The sequence below is a fragment of the Anabrus simplex genome, chromosome X (genome assembly GCF_040414725.1).
Source record: "Anabrus simplex isolate iqAnaSimp1 chromosome X, ASM4041472v1, whole genome shotgun sequence".
Lineage (NCBI taxonomy): Eukaryota > Metazoa > Arthropoda > Insecta > Orthoptera > Tettigoniidae > Anabrus > Anabrus simplex.
This window is the reverse complement of record NC_090279.1, coordinates 202,651,060-202,671,102: the sequence shown is the minus strand read 5'-3', so window position 1 is coordinate 202,671,102 and position 20,043 is coordinate 202,651,060. Positions and strand designations below refer to the sequence as shown.

Here is a 20,043-nt window from a genome sequence, read left to right as displayed (position 1 = left end):
CTCAAAATAGTTTGTTGGCCTGAAAATACTGAAAAAAAACATATTCCAAGAAGGACATTCCTGGAATCATTAATGAGCAGAATATCTCTTACATACGTCCAACTTTTCCCCTCAAAAGCTCCATGAGCTTTTCCCAAGTCAAATATTTCCATCCAACCATTTATTTTGTCTTGTTTTTTCAGACTCTCGCTGAATCCATCGAAACGAATATCTTTCCTACCTTCTATTTCCTTCAAAATGAATAACTTTGTTTTTCTTGACATCATTTTAACAATTCATGCAGAGTTTGCAATTTCGTAACAATTAAGTTTGGCGGCCGAATATCGTTATTAGCGGCATCTGATTCCTAATGACAGACCAAGGTAGGTATGTTAGACTCTCGTAGAACATACACGAGGATCGCGGAAGAACAGAATGGGTGATAATAACGGAGTAATTTCCTATGATCAAAGAAATAAACTGAAAAATAACATCGTAGCATTAAAAAATTCACAGGAATATTAGTTATTTCAATTTTTGCTGCATAAGTTACAGTAAAATACGATATTACTATAAATGAGGCAAGCATAACCTAATTCAACGAATGGAATACGAAGATAAACAGCTGATTCATGCTATGACGTAGTATGTTTATTGATATGTCGTCACTTGTAAAACTTGTAACAATTCACTGGTAATATACAAGAGACTATCAATCTTTTGTGGAACAGAAATGTACAACTCCATACATTACAAGAACCCACACTAGTAACTTGTAATGTACAAGACCATACTTTTGTGGAATAGGCCCCTGAAGGTGATTTTACATGGTTTCCCATTTGCACACCAGCCAAATGCTGGGGCTGTACCTTAATCAAGGCCACGGCACTTCCTTTCCACTCCTAGCTCTTTCCTGTCCCATCGTCTCCATAAGACCTACCTGTGTCGGTGTGACATAAAGCAACTTGTAAAAAACAAAACAAAAAAAATTGCATTCAAATACGGTATGGATATAGCTCAGATATTTATTTCAAACACAGGCTTGTTCTAATGTTTCATTTTTCATGTGGTCGCTGGAGCTATTGACCAGGAAGATGCTGAAAGTGAATGTCAAAGAACGATCACCTTGAAATGTGAGGTTTCTCATTCTGTTGAAACAAATACAGTTAGAAAATACCAGGAAAAGAAAACATTTAATAACAGGTTATACCTCAGAAAGTTACATTTAATTAAAATCAGGATGTAGCAGTTGAGATGACACCTTTGTGATCTGGAGCCATGGGAAGGAACAATTACAGCTGTTTTAACACGAATATTCAGTTCACTATGGAGATAGAAAAGGAGGGGAAGCTCCCTTTCCTCGATGTTCTGGTAATGAAGACTGCTGATTTAAACTTGGGACACACAGTATACCGCAAGCCGACCCACACAGACCGCTATCTTCAGAAGACTTCCAACCACAACGCACAACAAAAATATGGAGTGGTTAAGAAGCTAGCCGACCGTGCTAAGAGAATTTGTCAACCTCAGCACTTAAACTAGGAACTCAGCCACCTCAATAGGGCCCTACTCGCTAACGGGTACAGCCATAAAGATATCCAGCAAGCACTCCATCCTAGACGTCCAACAACCAAGAAGAAAGAAGAGGAGCGGCTGGTAGCTAAAGCCTTTCTGCCGTATGTTGAGAAAATTACTGACAGAATAGGGAGGCTAGTGGAGTCCCATGGGGTTAAAACCATATACAGGCCGGCGAAGAAAATCCAGGAACTGCTTAGGTCTGCCACAAGCGCCATCCTCTGTCTACAAGATCCCGTGCAGCTGCGGCCAGGTATACATAGGCACTACCAAACGCAGCATAGCCACACGATTGAAGGAGCATAGCAGACATAGCCGGCTGGGACGAGCAGATAGATCATCCGTCGCTGAACACTCGCTGCTAGCAGGCCATGACATACAGTACAGCGATACCGAAGTACTGTCAAATACTGTGTCTTATCACGCCCAGCTACAGAGCGAAGCCATTGAAATCCTGAAGCACACCAACAGCTTCGACCGTAAAGAGGAATCTGAACGGGTAAACAAAGCCTGGTTTCCAGTCCTGAAAGCTTTAAATCCTGGAGGACACGATAGCCGCGGCAGACCAAAAAAAGCAACGGGTGATCAGTTGCCTTTCTCCGCCAAGGCAGGTCGATGTACACCGGGCTCCCTAACGCTTCAACCATTGGCCGAAGAACAGCCAATCAGTGACCGCCCCCCCACCATGGCGGACCAATAAGCGAGCAGCGTACTATATCCTGTACTATATAATGAGGTGGAATTATAACAGCACTTCATTCCACTGAGAGCTTTGTTGCAATCAAAGTCAGTCGGAACCCTTGACAATGCTGAACGTAGTCTTCAGTGAAACGTCGGGACATTCAGTCACTCCTGGACCACGGCCTACAAGCCCGGAAAACGCTGACGTGATGAAAAACAGAATGACTTGTTCAGTCTTGAAAGAATGTCATCAGATTCTACTATCAAATGCAATTTTCAAAACTTTCAATTTCAAAGAAATGATGATTGTAAAAACATTTATGTTGAAATTCCGCATAGGACTAATGAGGAGAAAGAAAACTGTACCTTAATCAGGACCACGGCACTTCCTTTCCACTTCTAGCCCTTTTCCTACCCCATCGTTGCCATAAGGAAGGTGTACACAGAATGTTATAATAAATGTTTTTACACCTGTCATTTCATAAGATAACACAAAAAAATTCAAGTGTGATTTGATAAAATGGGATGATTAGGGTTCGGATTTAAAGATAAAAATTTCATAATATTCCGTATTGAACTGTATCACAAATTGAAATAAGAAATTAAGTGGTTCAACCTATTCAATACAAGTAAATAAGAAATGTAATGTTACATTCTTATTTGGATAAAAGCGGTACCAGTTTCGACCACCAATCTGGGTCATCATCAGCTAATTAAAAATATAAAAACAATGCATAGGAAAACAAAGAATTAAATTGTGTAGAAGTCTAAGACAAGTCGCTTAAATTAAAGTAAGATGCTAGATCCTGAAGATCAGTGCAACATACGTAATGATAATACCAATATTCCCTATGGGAATAAACATCTATATTAACATACGTAATGTCCGGCACTGTGCTTTTAAATGCCGATGAAACTCGGTAAATAGCTTGAAGAAACAAGCCTGCAAAAATATATAGTACAAGTTAATATAATTGAAGTATACATCAATTTTGGGACTTCAAATTTATTAAATCGTGTTGTGACTTCGCGCGTGGCAGTGTTTGCGAGCTTGTTTAATGAACTGTTCACCTCTTCTCGTAAACATTTTAAGCCACAGTGCCGAACATTGCATGTGTTGTGCTACTCTTCAGGGACTTGCGCCTTGCTACATACAAGTGACTGATCTTCGACTTCTTCTGGATTTTATGATTTAAAATCGTGCAGTGCTAACCCCTATTGTCTTATATTGCTTCTTGAACTGCTTTTGTTAAAGATTTATCCTTTAATTCTTTGTTTTCCTATGCATTGTTTTTGTATTTTTAATCGGCTGATGATGACCCAGATTGGTGGTCGAAACCGGTACCGCTTTTAACCAAATAAGAACGTAACACTACATTCCTTATTTACTTGTATTGAATAGGTTGAACCACTTAATTTCTTATTTCAATTTAATTAGGGTTCGGATGTCAGAAAACGTCTTGTTTTTTCTTCCATTGTGGCTATTTGTTGGAAAATACAAATTGGATGTTTCTGAACATATTTAGCCATATTTTATAGGGCATATAAATAACATATTTTACCATTTTTTGTTGTTCTGGTCATATTTTTATTATATTTTGCACGGAAAAAATCTGATTGCCAATGTTGCTTGTGTAAACGTATTTGTGGCATTGTGACGAAACTTGAAGCTCGGACTTCAGAGCTGGATAGTTGACACTTATTATATCTCCAATAACTAATACAATTTTCATTGGTTTGCAGGAGCAGCAATGTGGTCTATGTGTAAGACTGCAGTATTAATTTAAAATCTCCGGTATTGACCACAATTTAATGATTTATAGTAAATTTATGATTGAGACTCGTGGAATTATGTTCAGAGTAGTTGTAAGGAAGTAATGCCATAACATTGTATTATGAATTTTATCTTTAGTATAAAAGAACTGGTAGCAAAAATCATTCGTTGGAAGTACTTAGGTTAGGTCATATTTTCCATTTTTGGGTGATATTTATACATTTTCAGGAGCATATTTGGGTAGTTTTTAGGTCTTTAACATTTGAACCCTATTAATGGTGTTCTTCCAAGTACAAAATGTGTCCTCCTGTTTTTAATTAATTTATCTCTTTCAGGTATAATCTGTTATTAAATATTTTATTTTTCAGGTATTTTCTAATTTTATTTAAAATGCATTATTATAAGCTATAAATTTCATTTTTGTTCCATATTGAAATGCAATATATGAATATATCAAGTAAATGATATTACATAAGTCTTGGGACTAGTTTCAGCCACTTAGTGGCCATATTCAACTAAATAAAAATAAACAAATTATATGATAACTAAAACATATGCATACCAGACAAAGACAATGTTGTAAGAATAATTATAACATTAAAATATATATAACAAAAATTAATGTTTATGATCTTCTTGGCATAATACGATGTCTTTAAGTTGACTTAGGACCTCAGGCAAAAGAATTAAATGTCTGATGTAGAACAAGCACTGACTTGAATATAAAGGAAGCAATCGAAATTTACATTGCAAAAAATGCTAATGTAACCAACCAAAATGACCATACACACTTAAAAAATTCTCCCCTCTTCGCTCTACTCAAATAACATGTGGACAACATTTTTTAAAATTAAATTAGCTTTTATCATAATAACATATAATAGTTAGTCTTTATTTCAATTCCTTACTTTATTCACCTAAAATCATTAACTTGCATTCATCCATATTACATAAAAGTATTATCTGCGCACCTTTTCTGGATAGATTTACACCCTAGTGCTGAATTGGTTGACCTCAGCAATCTTCGAGATTCGTACTGGCAACCTTTGGAACACAAACTATGAATCGCTTATGCATCGCTGTGCGACATCTGGCGTACCCTTTACGTACTAGTACTGTTGTTATTTACGCAGCAAAGCCAAACTATAGAATTCACTCTAGGAATAAGATTCGCATCGAGAAATGTTATATAATGTGTGTGTGACACAGTTGTTGGCTTAAGGTAACAAAGGTTTAGCAAAATTCATATCGATCGATCATATTATCGGTTCAGTTCTGATTTCATTTCCATTCAGTTGGCCGTACTACTGGAACCGGACTTGCTCCCTCCTTACTCCTCAAACCCGTACACAAATCTATCGATAAAAAGTGCGCAGATAATACATTATGACATGAGGTAGGTGAATAACCTTCTCTCCCCTCCCCCTATCCAGTGTTGATAGAAGGTTCCACAGGACTCCACTCGCTCTGCCCTACTTCCCCCTGCCCTCTCCACAGTACAGTATACTAGATTTTAACATCCAATAGGAGGGATCCACAACGCTCCTCACAGCCCCTTCCAAGCATCCCCTCCCCTCTCTGCGAGCAGTGTGCTATACCCGAAATTTTCAATTTGCCTCTCCATGAACACAGCCCTGAAATAGTGTTTTGTGACAATGGACTTAGCATCGGTAGTCTAGATAAGTACAGAAGTTTTTCATTATATTAATACCTGTAAATTTCCCGGGCGAATTGGCCGCGTGATTAGAGGTGGGCGGCTGTGAGCTTGCATCCGGGAGATAGTGGGTTCGAATCCCACTGTCGGCAACCCTGAAGATGGTTTTCCGTGGTTTCCCATTTTTACACCAGACAAATGCTGGGGCTGTACCTTAATTGAGGCCACAGCCGCCTTTCCTATCCCATCGTCGCCATAAGACCTATCTGTGTCGGTGCGATGTAAAGCCACTACCAAATACTAGTAAATTTTTTTTTTTGTCATTACTGGTTCATATTATCACTTAACTCTATCATTGGCAAGTTTATGCAACGTAAACAATACTGTGCATATATAGGCATTTTTTAAGTGATTTGATAGAATCTGAGGATGTTCTTGTAGAACAAAACATGTCATTCTTTGTATAATTGTTTTTTTACAGTATGTATTTTTACAGATGTTTATAGTGTTATAATTTATATGTAATTGCAGGTGTTTGACAGACTGACAAGTTTTTGTTACATTTAAATTTACAACCTGGTCTCGTTGAATCGACGCCTCATCTATGAACATCACCGTTGCACTAAAATTAGGGTTGACACATTGTTGAATAAGCCATTCGCAGAAGAGTATCCGTGCAAGAAAATCAGTTGCTGATAGTGCTTGCAGACACTGTAAATTGTATGCATACAGCTGGTCCTCATGTAACACTCGCCAGACAGTCATGTGGTCAACATTCATTGTTGCAGCTACTTGTCTTGCACTGACACTAGGGTCATCATCGTCAATTACACGAAGAATTGCTGCCTTCCGTTGTGGTGTCCTCGTCCTTCTAAGCCTCCCCCGGTCGCGAGTATCAGGCTGATATGCCCCACGTTCCCTAAGACGACTATCAATGGCTTCAAACGTTTTCCTGTCGGGGAACCTTCGTCCTGGAAACCTCTCCTGGTACAGACTTGAGCGTGAGTGTCTGATAATCCATACATCAAATGGGCATCTGGCATCTCTGCATTTGTGTACACTGCCATTGCACATATATATATATATATATATATATAGAGAGAGAGAGAGAGAGAGAGAGAGAGAGAGAGAGAGAGAGAGAGAATGATAGAGAAAATTTAAGATATGCTGATATCATTACTTATTCAACATTATTCAGTAAGTGATGGTTTTACCTATCAGAACAGTAAATATTTATACAATTAAATTATGAATAAAATATTTATTGCAGCCAATAGCTGTACATAAACTTACCTAGAAATAAAACATAGAAACTCTTATTTGACTATTATTGTGCAGTGCAGAACCTTGTCAGGGAATTGTATCTTTCCTTACAATACATTACGCGGAATATTCCACACAACGTCCCACAGAGTGTACAACAGAATCTAAGCCTGGTTGCTGAAATTTGTGCTCTGAAAATCTAGTCATTACCTGATGCAGCTTATAATAATTGCTTGCATCTTCATAAATGTGGAAGCAGAAATCCATGTCATTTTTGCTGTCAGTCTGTGCTGGGTATGGCACACAAACATTTTATTTACACAACGCTCCTCAATCCATGAGGCCCATTTATACAAAACTTATATTATCGTTTCAATTTCTGTATGACTGAATACGAAACAGTGGCGATATCATATCAAGTTTATTACTTGTGAACAAGGACTACAGTGGATGGAGCCAGTTTTTATTTTACTGTCATCACCATATTTTACTGCATTAGATTTTAACTATATATTGCATTTTGTGTTAAATTCTCTCAAACATACTGTATAGATTAATAATGTACACTTATGTATGTCCTCTCTAATCCTGAAAATGGCTCAAAGAGCTGAAACATGTACATTAAAAAAATAATATATACTGTAAAACAAGGGTTGAGTCATAAGTCATGGCAACTATTTTTTTTCTCGCGAACAGGAGACAACACAGAAAATCTAAGATATGCATTTGGAAATATTCTGACTTCAGGAGATTCTCAGAGGAAGTGACAGATCACAGGCCATTGGTAAACATTGTTTTATTATGGTATAGACAGCAAATACACAAGACTACGTACAAAGGACAGGTCTCCACTGGTTACAGACCTTCCAAATAATCACCCAAGGTTTCCACTGTGTGTCGCCACCGGTGGGGCAGACGCTGAATACCATTCACTGCATGTGTATCGCTAACGTGGGACACCTCTCCGAAATGCTGTTACAATGTCCTCTTTGTTAACAAACCGTTGTCCACATAATGACGTCTTGACTTTGGGGATTAGATCATAGTCGCATGGGCTCAGATCAGGCGAATCCCCACCGTTGTAAGCGATGCTGAATGATGGCTGCTGTGTGAGCTGTCGCCCGTTTGAACGTCTCCACCCACCTCGCCACTGTTCTGTACGGCATGGCATGCACACCTAATGCTTCCCGCAGCTCTGCATGGCATTGGCGTGCATTTCTGCGTGGAGAACTGCTATTTTAATATATGATTGTTGCTCCTACTTGTTGACTTTCATTTTGTGATGCTCTCATTCACACACTGAACTTGGGGGCATGCTTAGACCCACACTGTTGTTTACATACATCATCTAGTGGCATCATACGCAAGTACATATTGTACGTTTCCAAATGCATATCTTAGATTGTCCGTGTTGTCTCATGTTCACGAGAAAAAAATAGTTGGCATGACTTATATATTAATCTACAAGATTACACTACATATTATTGAATAGGTTGAAATTTTATATTTTGACTTAGATGTTACAGTCAATACAGACTTTGAAATATGAATTTAATTTCTTGTAAGGTCGTAGGCTACATTACACTTGTAAACACACAACTTTTTTTGCAGCCTGTACTTTATTGGTATGCTTTATCTTTCATAAAACTGCAATTTGAAGTATATATCATAAACTCTTCTTCCTTTATTTAACTGAAGTGATTAATACATTTTCCTTACCCCCTGTGGGTGGGGGACGCAGATGAAGAATACATCTACGGTATCCCCTGCCTGTTGTAAGAGGCAACTAAAGGGGGTGACCAAGGGATGATTGTATTCGAACCATGAAACTACTTGTGATTAGTACCATCACGCGAGGAACACCATGGCTCGCCTCTACATGCGAGTAGTACCACTGTTAGGTATACAATAGGATTGTGATTAGTACCAATAGAGGGTGAATCAGTATCGGTTTTACAGTACCAGTGATTAGTACCATTATGAGAAACACCACGGTTCTGGGTGTTGCCTGTGATTAGTATCACTACATGAGCGGCGCCGTGGGTCTGTGCTGCCTGTGATTAGTACCCACTGTGCGATGAACACCATGGGAATACCGGCACGTGATTAGTACACCTAGGTGAGGAACATCATGGATTTGCATTGCCTATGAGTGGTGGTATCATGTTAGAAACACCATAGGTCTGTGTTACTTGTGAGACGTACAATACTTGTGAGTAGTACCATAATGTGTGGAACACCGCGTGAGTAGTACCATAATGTGTGGAACACCGCGAGTGTACGCTACTTTTTATTAGTACCGCAACATGACAAATACCATGGTTCTACTTTACTAGCAATAATTACCATTATGAGGGGCCGTTGACCTGGATTTTGGACCCCTTCAGGCAACAAGCATCCTCGATTCAGGATTGTGCTTTAGAAGCAGAACCTTGGTCAGTAATACTATTGTTTATGATAGTTTCTGGGTTGGATCAATTAATTGTTTTAAATTCATATCCAACCGTTCATTATTCATCATGTTTTCTATTCTGGTCAGTGGATGATTTTGAACTTTTAAATTGTCATTACATTCGTCTTGTTTCGTGCCATTAGGGGCTGATGACCTAGATGTTAGGCCCCTTTAATAAACAAGCATCATCATCACATTTTCCTTTCCACGTGATCCAGTATGACTAGAATAGTTACTAGAACTGAAATGAATTAACACAGTGATAGCAATCCAGCCACAAAATGGCCAAAAATAATTAAAGCTTGAATTTCTGTTAATTTATGATCTGTGATGCGCGTGGTGACCCCTGCCACATGAGCCAGTACAGTTGAGGAATGATACAAATAGTCCTGCACAAAAATGGGTAACTGAGTTTGGAGTTTGTGTGTTGTTAAACACAGGTTTTCTTGATTGTGAACGTATTGTGTGTATTTCAGGCAAACAGATATGGAATGTCAAGTTGAGAAATGTGAGCATTTCCAAACATCTGTTCGTCGTTGCTTCCCTGGCACCGGTTGGCTTGTGATAGACACAAAACATTCCTTTCAAACATTGTCACCGGTGACGAGAAATGGTGCCTGTATGTCAACATGAAAAAGAGGAGGAAAGAGTGGCTCAGCCCATCAAAAAAAAGAAAAAACTCCCCGTGCCAAGGATAGTGTCCATCCACAGAAAATCATGTGTGTTTGGTGGAACAAAGATGCTATTCTTCACCATGAACTTCAACTGAAAAATGTAACGATTACCTCTGCTGTGTATAGTGACCAGCTAAGAAGGCTTGCCATTGCTATTGACAACAAAGGACAAAGACAACAACCAGGCTTATTGCTCCATGAAAACATTTGTCTGCATACAGCGCAATTGACCAAAGGTGTGATTGCTGAACTTGACTGGGAACCTCTTCCTCATCCTCCATATTGCCCTGACCTTGCCCCCTCAGATTTCCATCTTTTTCGCTCTCTTTCTAACTACATTCAGTGGCAAGTGTTTCCTGACAAAGCTTCTCTTGACCAATGGCTAACAGATTTCTTCCAGTCAAAACCAAAACAGTTCTACAGGCGAGACATTGAACTGTTACGTGAACATTGGTAGGTCGTACAGAGTGGAGGTGAATACATCACTGAGTGATTGATTGTGATTGTAAGTTACAGTGCGCGACAGTAAAATAAAATATAAAATATAAGAACCGCACAAAGTTATGCATTGACCCAATACTTGTCACAGAGTATACAGTTTTTCTGCTTAACAAACCATTTTACTCTCAATGCACTTTATGTGTAAATTGGTGATTAAACAAACCAAACCAGCATACAACATGCGTCCCAAATTGCATTTTATATATGTAGTAAACTAATGGATTGATGTTACGAAAAGAGCTTTGGAGATAACTATACTTTCAGGATGGTTGCTACTCAGTGGCTTAGACAAAAGAATGGAGGCTATTGAGAGAAGTGACAGTATGTGGCTAACGGATGTAGCAGGGTGCCATCAAGTCAGTGACTACTCCTAGCAATTGCCTCCAGATGTTTAAATTTTCCATGAATCCAGTGACATAATCACAGTGTATCCATCTCATTGCCAAGCTCCTTCCACTTTTTTCAAGCATAATCATTTTTCCAAGGAATCAGACTGACCCATAACATGCCCAAACTATGACGGCTGTAACCTTGTAATAAATGACTCAAGACGTATCTGGATTGAGCTTCTGAATTACCCATTTGTTTCTCTTCTGGGCCATTCAGAGCATACATAAAATTCTTCGCTACCACCATAGCTCATACACATCAGTGTGTTTCCTATCTTGTTATTTTATGGTCCAGCTGTGGGAAAGATTGTGAAGATCTTATCTAGGCCTTCAAATGCTGCCTTACCAAGAGCTAATCTTTGGTGAGTTTGTGGACTGATGTTTGTTCCTAGCAGACAGAAATGATCCACTACTTTGATAATTTACTTATTTATCCTGATATCTGATGATGAACTGCCGTTAGAATTTTTGTCTTGCTTACATTAAAATACAGTCCCATCCTTTCAGTGTGTTCTTTAACTTTCATTATGATGTCCTCCAAATCTTCCTTACTTTCCTCTATCAAAGTGGTGTCTGCATACTGCAAGTTAATAATATTCTGACTAGTTATGTTATAAATAGGTATACCTAAGCGGTCTTCCAAATCAATGTTTCTTATGCTGTACTTTGTTTGTGACTCCACTCTATGTGAATGTGGTGAAGAACAGACAATGAGCTATCTTCTTGTTTGTAACTTGTGTCCAACTACTTGCTCTCTCCAGAATGTGATCGACGCTACCAAGGAAGCATGTAAATTAGCCGCTTATTTGTCACACCACATTTAATTAATTTTGTATTTATGTAGAGCTTAAATCCCATCGTTACCTGCCCTTTACTAATTGGAAATCATTACGGTTCTAACCATGGCTTCTTGTCCTAAATAAAGTATTACACATAAATACATTGGGTTATTCTAGAATCCCCATCTTTCTAAGCACATCCCACATCTTCCTATGATTTCTGTGAGACTTGTGTAGGAGCCGGCCCCACAGTGTATGGGTAACGTGCCTGCCTCTTACCCAGAGACCCCAGGTTAGATTCTCGGCCAAATCAGCGATTTTTATCTTTATCTGAGGGCTGGTATGATGTCCAGTCAGCCTGTGTGATTACAATTGAGGAGCTATCTAACGGTGAGGTGGCGGCCCCAGTCTAGAAAGCCAAGATAACTGCTGAGAGGATTTGTCGTGCTGAACACACAACACCTCATAATTTGCAGAACTTTGGTCTGGGCAGCAGTCGCTTGGCAGGCCATGGCCCTTCGGGGCTGTCGTGCCACGGGGTTTGGTTTGGATTAGTTTGAAAGCATATCTGGAGCTGCTTCTGGTATTCTTTTGCTCTCTCCTTCACCTAACACACATCACTAATGATCTCTTTTGTTCCTCTGCCCCTTCTAAAACTAACTTGAGTGTTTGATATTTCGCACTCAGTGTAAGATGTTGCTGTACACTGTAAAATAAAAATTGCCAGGTGAAGAAATATGTTACATTCAGTTTGGAGTGACCTTCGCATCCTGTCAAAGAATGTCTTCAAGTGAATCATCCATATAAAGTATGCAACAGCTCACTTGTTTCCGAAGAAAGGAATTGCGCTTCAAACCAAAATAGCACAATTTAGCAATGAGACAGCACTTGTTCAAGGTATTCCTGGTCTTGTTTTTGTTTTATCGCATATAAACATAGTGTTTCGTATTAATCTTTATATTGTTTACTACGTTTTATTCTATCAGCTCTGTTTTCGTTTTGTGTGTGTATATTATTTTAATGTGTTTTTTAAATATTACTTTGCATGATATATTATAGCATTTTAAGGCAATGTATTATCCTACCATAATCTATCATTTTATCAGAAATAAGGCATTATGAATTATATCCACTGATTATTTTAAACTCACAGTCATTATTCAACATCCTTTGTTTTAAATTCTAGTCAGTAGACACATTTTAAAATTTTTATTATATAATATCGTCCACCTCGTACCATTAGGGGCTGATGACCTAGACGTTAGACCCCTTTAAACAACGTCGTCATCATCATACTAGTCTTGTGGAAGAGAGGATTGAAGAAACATTCTTCTCACTCAACAAAAGCAAAACATGGAATTAATTTAGGGAAAAAAAGAAACAAAAATTAAGCCTAGAGAACTGGTAGATGCAGATTTTCATCTGTGCACAAGTCATCTTCAAAATCTTCACTGTCATACAATACACTAACAGCAGATCTCAGCCATGGTTAGAGATGACATCCTAATGTGCCCAAGATTGGACTGTTCCAGCCAATAGGTTAACAATCCACTAAGACTGTTGTAAAGCCAGAAGACTGATTGCAATTAATCCAAAAACAACAACATAATATGTGAGGTGTTCATTGATTTGAAGAGATTCTAGCCAGGGCTAATGCTCTCATTCACTGTATGCCATCTCTATTTCTAATTAATCAGCGAGTCGTCTTGGCATCGTGACGTGGCCAGCTGCCAAATATAAAATAACAGCTGCCACGATGAAAGCACTTGTTCAAGGTCTTCCTGGTGTGGTGAAAGCTTTTGTTTTTATTTGTGATTCTCAGTAGTGTCAGCTGTTGTATGGTGCGGTGAGTGTTTGAAGATGATAGTGCAGATGATTTAGTATAAAACGTGCCAGTTCTCCCAATTTAGTTGTGTCACACCTGACTTTTACATTGCTTCCCAATCTTCCAATCAGTTAACTCTTTCTCCCGATTATAACTCAGTGATGACAGAACTTAGTGTCTTGTTTGGCTGGAAGTCCAGTTCTCATTGGTGGCTTTAAAATGAAAATTGAATACCATGATGTTCAAATCTTGCATTCTCTTTCTCCCTTGCATTGCATCATACTTTAGGTAACTATGGTCATGATTGTTAGTGTTCAGGAGGTTGGTCAGTGTGGCTTGAATATGTACATTCAATTATCAGACTAAGTTGTTAATGCAATTTTTTACAAATATGAAATATGTTTGTTCGTGTGATCACTATGTACACTTTCTGTGTAGGAGTTATAATTTACCGTATTGCTTATCATTACGATACAACATGGTGTCTTTATTCAAGGTTGGATATTTTATTATTGTGAAGAAATATAGTTCTTTTACCTGAAATAATTTTCAGAATAGCTTCCTTGTGTTACTGAATCTAGAAGAGGTTCATGTTTTGTATTTAGTAGTGTTTGCTGGTGCAATTTTCAGCATCACATGGATAGAAGCCTTGTAAGAATATCTGTTGGCATCGTATCTCTGTTGCTCATAGTAGCCAAACTTTTGCCTTGGCATATTACTTTGTGTTCTGAAACACGAATAAGTGCAAATCTTGGCTACACATATTGGACTCTTCCTCTTTGTCCATTCCAGATGTCTTTTTCTGTGATTTCCTAAATCTTAAGAAACTTCCGACACCAATTGAGATACCAAGCCCTCACCTGCTCGCGCTCTCTCTCTCTCTCTCTCTCTCTCTCTCTCTCTCTTAAGCTGTTGGACCATGGATTATGCAGTTACTAGTTATATACCAGTCATTGTGATGGTTAGTTTCAGAAATTTCAGCAGTAACGATTTTCATTTTTATTTTCATTATTATAGCTCGCATGGTAAAAATGTATCAGGTATAAAAGAGTGGTAATTGGATTTTCTGTAAACTATGGTTTTTACTTTTTTAAATGGGATTAATATTTCTGGAGAAATTTCGAAGTTTGTAAAAAGTTTAGGATGTCTTTTTTTATCATTCCTCGCATATAGATGATGATGATTATGATGCGTGTTGTTTAAAGGTGTCTAATATCTAGGTCATTGGCCTCAGACCATATAGACTTGATGCCTTAACGATCATGGCCACCAGACGGGCTTTTATTTATTTATGTACGGTATTATTTATTTGTTTGTTTATCTGACACCTCCAAGTACTGAGACTGTACTAAAACAACCACTGGTGCATAAAATAAAATACAGTTTTAAAGTGAATTAAACCTACGGTCTTATTACAAAAAATCATCCTTATTAAAGTACAGTCGAAACAGTTTATTGCGACATCGCTTCTAATAATGTATTGGATATAATGGCGAAATCTAGCGGTCCCATCTAAATTCTATATGACATCGCTTATTATCTATAAAACTGTATATTTTTATCACATTTTCGGAGAAATGTACTGACTATAATGTCCAACATCAATTTTTGTTACGTGTTTGGAAATTGCTGACTACAATGAAAAGCTTATTTTCAAACTCTTGTTTTCAGTAGATTGTAGATTTCAAATCAGTTTGTCTGTTAAATAGTCAAGACAAGCATCACTATGAGAATGTCGCGAAAGAAAGGGAAATAAGAAAGGTCACACATAAAATGGTGATTACAAAACAAGGAAATACAAGTCAGCTTCGCCAATGAATTGTGTATATCACACTCGGCGATTTCTACAATTTGGAAGGACAGAGAGATGATTTCATTTAACAGCCAAGACCTTGATCAATTTACATTGTTTCTACTTATTTCGTCGGGTATTATTTTATATTTTGCTGACATATTGTTCCTGTACGTACTGTGTAAACATTAGATGAAACATTCTTCTCAGTCCCAGTCCACAAATACGGTATTCCAAATCTTCTTTAAGTACCATATCCGGTCCCCCAGACGTTGGTGATCAACCTGGAGAAAGCACCCCTTTCTTCGCTAACTTGAAGAGTTGTTCGGTGTTGTTGATGCAAATCCAGTCCTTGATGAGCCAAGACATCGGTGGTCTACCAGCTCCTCCTCGCTTGCATTCTATCATTCCTTGTAATACTAGGTGTAGAAGCCAGTACTTCTACCTTGTAGAACATAGCCTAAATATTCTGTTTTCTTGGCTTTGTTAATGTATGTATTCCAAATTTTGTACTTATTTCCCTTATATTTTTTGGAATTTTAACTTATCCTGTTTCCAACCTAAAACTAACAGATATGACATTTTTAGCAACAAAAAAAAAAGACTGGTTTGTGCGACTATCACCTATAACGACCGTTAATTGTTGGGTCCTTCAGAGTCGTTGTAACCCGGTTTGAACTGGATATATCAATATGGTTGTATGATAATTTAATTATTCATGAGCACTTGTCCCAATCTACACAAGTGGTTCCTGAGGAAGGTTATGGAACCGCACTGTGTGCTGATCGTGATGTTCCTTATTAGGTTCTTATATATGCCAAACCCAAGAATGGAGCGATCGGCTGGCGCAGTACGGCCTGCGCCTAAATAAAAAGAAGACTGCCAGATCCACAAGGTAGACGATGAGGATCTACCGCTAGTGACAAGATTCAAGTATCTTGGCTCCATGATCACTGATGATGGCAGACTTGTCGAAGAGGTCACTGCAAGGATATCTGCAGCCTGGATAAAATGGAGAACAACAACCGGTGTCACTTGCAAGCGGAGGATGAAAGATAATCTCAAATCAAGAATCTATCGTACTGTCAGCCAAGCTGTTGCACTGTGTGGTTGTGAATGTTGGCCTACTACGACTGAGACAGAGCATCGACTGGGTGTTATGGAGACTAAGACGCTAAGATGGACAGCTGGCACCACTAAACTGGATCATCGCATTTCCAATGAATCCATCAGGGAGAGATTTGGCGTTGCACCGATTCAAGAAAAAATGCACGAGACTCGGCTACGATGGTTTGGACATGTACTAAGGGCAGGCGCCGACACTATCGCGAAGACTGGCTACATGTTATAAGTCGCTGGTAGGAGACCAAAAGGATGACCAAAACAGTGATGGGCCGATACCCTTCACAAAGATCTGAAGAATATCAATCTCTACCCTGACATGGCCCAGGAGAGAACTAAACGGAGACAACGAATCCATTTAGCAGACCCCGCCAGCAGGACGGACAAACACTGAAGAAAATGAAGGAGGTCTGTGCCAAACTGTCATCAGAACTGGACAAAATCATGGGTGATAATTCCTCTAGATCATACCATGGGGCTAATTACCAAGATATCTGACAGTTGATACTTTCCTTTGTAGAATAATACATGCACAACTTTTATTATGCACACTCAGCCGCACAAAAATTTGCATCCAGGGACACATTTAATTTTATACATTCTCGAAATGCGAGGATATTCGTAGACTGTGGATAGCCAGTGGCCAAAGAGATGATACAGTAGAACCTCATTAATCCAGACCCTATTAGTCTGGACTTTGCTTAATCCAGACAGCTGTTTAATAATAATACATAAATGCAATTACAGTATAAAGCTGAGTTACAAATGCAATGTTGTTGTAAACCACGTATGAGGAGATCATTGAAAGTGTGATCGCTGTAGAAAGCTCTGAAACGGATGAATATGACCAGGATGAAGCAGGTGATATTATTAACCCTAAGCCAAAACTTAGTGAAATTAAGGACCATATGAACATTTTCATTAAATACATTGTAGGTAACAACAATGAAAACATATCTGCATATCATGAACATGTGACACACCTGCGTGAATTAGAAATTAATATCAAAGGTAGACAACAGAAGGTCAGCAGTTTCTTCAAACCAATAAGAGTGTCAAGTTTGATCAGTGAAAGTGTGTAATTAGGTTCTACTGTACTTGTAATCTTACCACCTGCACAGTACGTTAATTGTACGTCATACAAGAGAATTTTGAAAGACGGTAGTCTACTTTGATGGCCACATTTTGTGCGGTTGAGTGTACTTTTTTTTTATTCCACTAGGAAATATGTGGCATTTCTTGTTTTGGACACCTTAATATTGTTACACCACAGTACACCAATCAAGTAATATATAGCCTAGAACTCACCTGAGCTAGCAAGAAATTCTGTTTAGCTGTTGTCTTGTGATGTGACAGACTGACAAAAATTGAACTGAACCTACTTTAGACTTTCTGTACACCGGCTTAATTTGAGATAAAAATTGAAGTACGAGTCAAATTTTGAAGTTTTCTGACAAAATTATGATTTTATTAATTTAGATAAGTGTGTTCAGTGGATACAAGATGTTATTAAAGAAGCCAGTACGGTAATTGAATGTAATCTGGTTGTGGTCTTCTGCCGTCCACTGTGTCCAATGCAATTCTTCGTCTAGCCCCTGTGGGTGGGGGACACAGGCAAAGAATACACCTATGGTATCCCCTGCCTGTTGTAAGAGGTGACTAAAAGGGGCGACCAAGGAATGATAGAATTAAAACCAGAACACTACTTGGGATTAGTACCAATACGTGAGAAACACCATGGGTTGACGTTACTTGCTATTAGTACCACCTTGCGAGGAAAAGCATGAGTCTATGTTATATAGGAACAGTACCATTATGTGAGGAGCACTACGGGTAAGGGCGTTGCTTGTGATAAGTGTCATTGTGTGCATTCTATCGTTGGTTTCACTATGTTCAGAATGGGTTTACATTACCTGTGAGTAGTACCACTTTATGATAAAAACCATGGGTCTGCGTTGCCTGAGAGTAGTATTACCATTATGCGAGGAACACCATGGGTTTGTGTTACCTGTGGACGTTTCCATAATGTGAGTTACACTGCCTGTGATTAATACCACTATGTGAGCAACACCATAAGTGTACGTGGACTGTGATTTATTCCACTAAATGAGGAACACCACAGGGATACCGGGGCCCGTGATTAGTCCCACTATGTGAAAAACACCACGGGTCTGCGTTGCTTGTGAGTAGTACCCTTATGTGCAAAAACCCATGGGTTTGTATTACCTATGATTCATACCACCATGCGAGAAACACCATGAGTCTACGTTCCTGTGATTTAGTACCACTATAGGAGAAACACCATGGTTCTGCTTTACCAGTGATTAGTACCATTATGAGGAGCCAGTGACCTGGATTTTGGATCCCTTTGGATAATAAATACCATCCCAGTATTTCAGGCATTGTGGATTGGATCCTGTGATTGTTTATTTTTTTCACGATCATTTTTTCATCATTCTTTTTAGATTCTAGCCAGTGGATACATTTTGAAGTTTTATTTTTCATTTCATTCACCTCATACCATTAGAGCCGATGACCTAGCTGTTAGGCCTCTTTAAACAAACATATTCTTCTTCTTCTTCTTCTTCTTCCTGTGAGTCTCTCTGTAAACCAGACAATATCTCCTTCAGGACCTATTTACTACATGATTGAGAATATACTCACACTTAATACATAGGGCCAGTGGCTGCATTTTCCATTTTATATAAAAACAAGCAACTTTATCTTTCCAGATGAGTGTGATTCATACTTACGGAGGACCGTGAGACCTTGGGTCTGTACACATACTCCTCAGCCATCCCAGGCATATTGTGTGCTTATGACATTTCTGATAACTGTATATCATTAGTTTATTTCACTCAACTCTCATTCAATGCTAATGAAACATCACAGTGTTTGCATGAAGAAATGTGAGTGGACCTCTTGGCCTTGTGGTTATCAGAGAAACCAAACTGAAGTTGGACCTTGAACTCTTTGTATTGAAACTCTTAGGGGTTCTCTTGCTTGTGAATGAATGTTCTGTCTTTGTGAATAACATAAATGTGATGGTTGTGAATGTGCCATGCATGAAGAAACACCAAGATTATGTTGTCATAGAGTGTGGAGATTGGCCAGAAGTTGTAGAGGTGTGTTTTGTTTGCATTTGTGCTGCATGTTGATCTTGTTTTAAGTTTTATCAGAAATGCTATGGATTGTGGTATCAAAGGTTATAACAGGCAATTATAGACATGTGTGAATACATAAACAATCAGACTACATGAACACTAGAACTGTTCACCTGTCAGTTGTTCCAGTTTCCCTTAGTGCACTGAATAACAGAAAACACTGTTTGTACAGACATCTTAATACCTCTATTACACTCCAATAGAAAGCAGAAAGACTCTTCTGTGGCAAAAACAACAAAAATATTGTAATCAGATTAAATAAAGTTTGAGTTCAGGAATCCTGGCGCTCAGTGGCCTACATTGACTTGGTGCCGTACTAAGCTTGCCATTAACAGAAATTTTGTCGAATGGCGGCAGTCGTACAGACTGGGCAGAAGTATTCAGTACAAAATTGTTACCACAATTATGAAATTCTCAGT

At 38.5% G+C, this 20,043-nt stretch overlaps 1 protein-coding gene across 6 annotated transcripts in view; it reads left to right on the top strand.

Annotated features, from left to right (window-relative positions):
* Tango5 (Transport and Golgi organization 5) overlaps positions 1-20,043 on the top strand; it is a 62,791-nt gene that overhangs the window by 5,043 nt on the left and 37,705 nt on the right. The window contains exon 1 of one of the 6 annotated variants that reach the window (XM_067158765.2): positions 19,458-19,585. The exons of the other annotated variants lie outside the window; for them this stretch is intronic. Within the exon in view, the coding sequence (XP_067014866.2) occupies positions 19,505-19,585 (81 nt within the window). The 5' untranslated portion in view covers positions 19,458-19,504. Of the gene's footprint in view, positions 1-19,457; positions 19,586-20,043 lie in introns of those variants that run through there. 6 annotated transcript variants of the gene reach the window in all.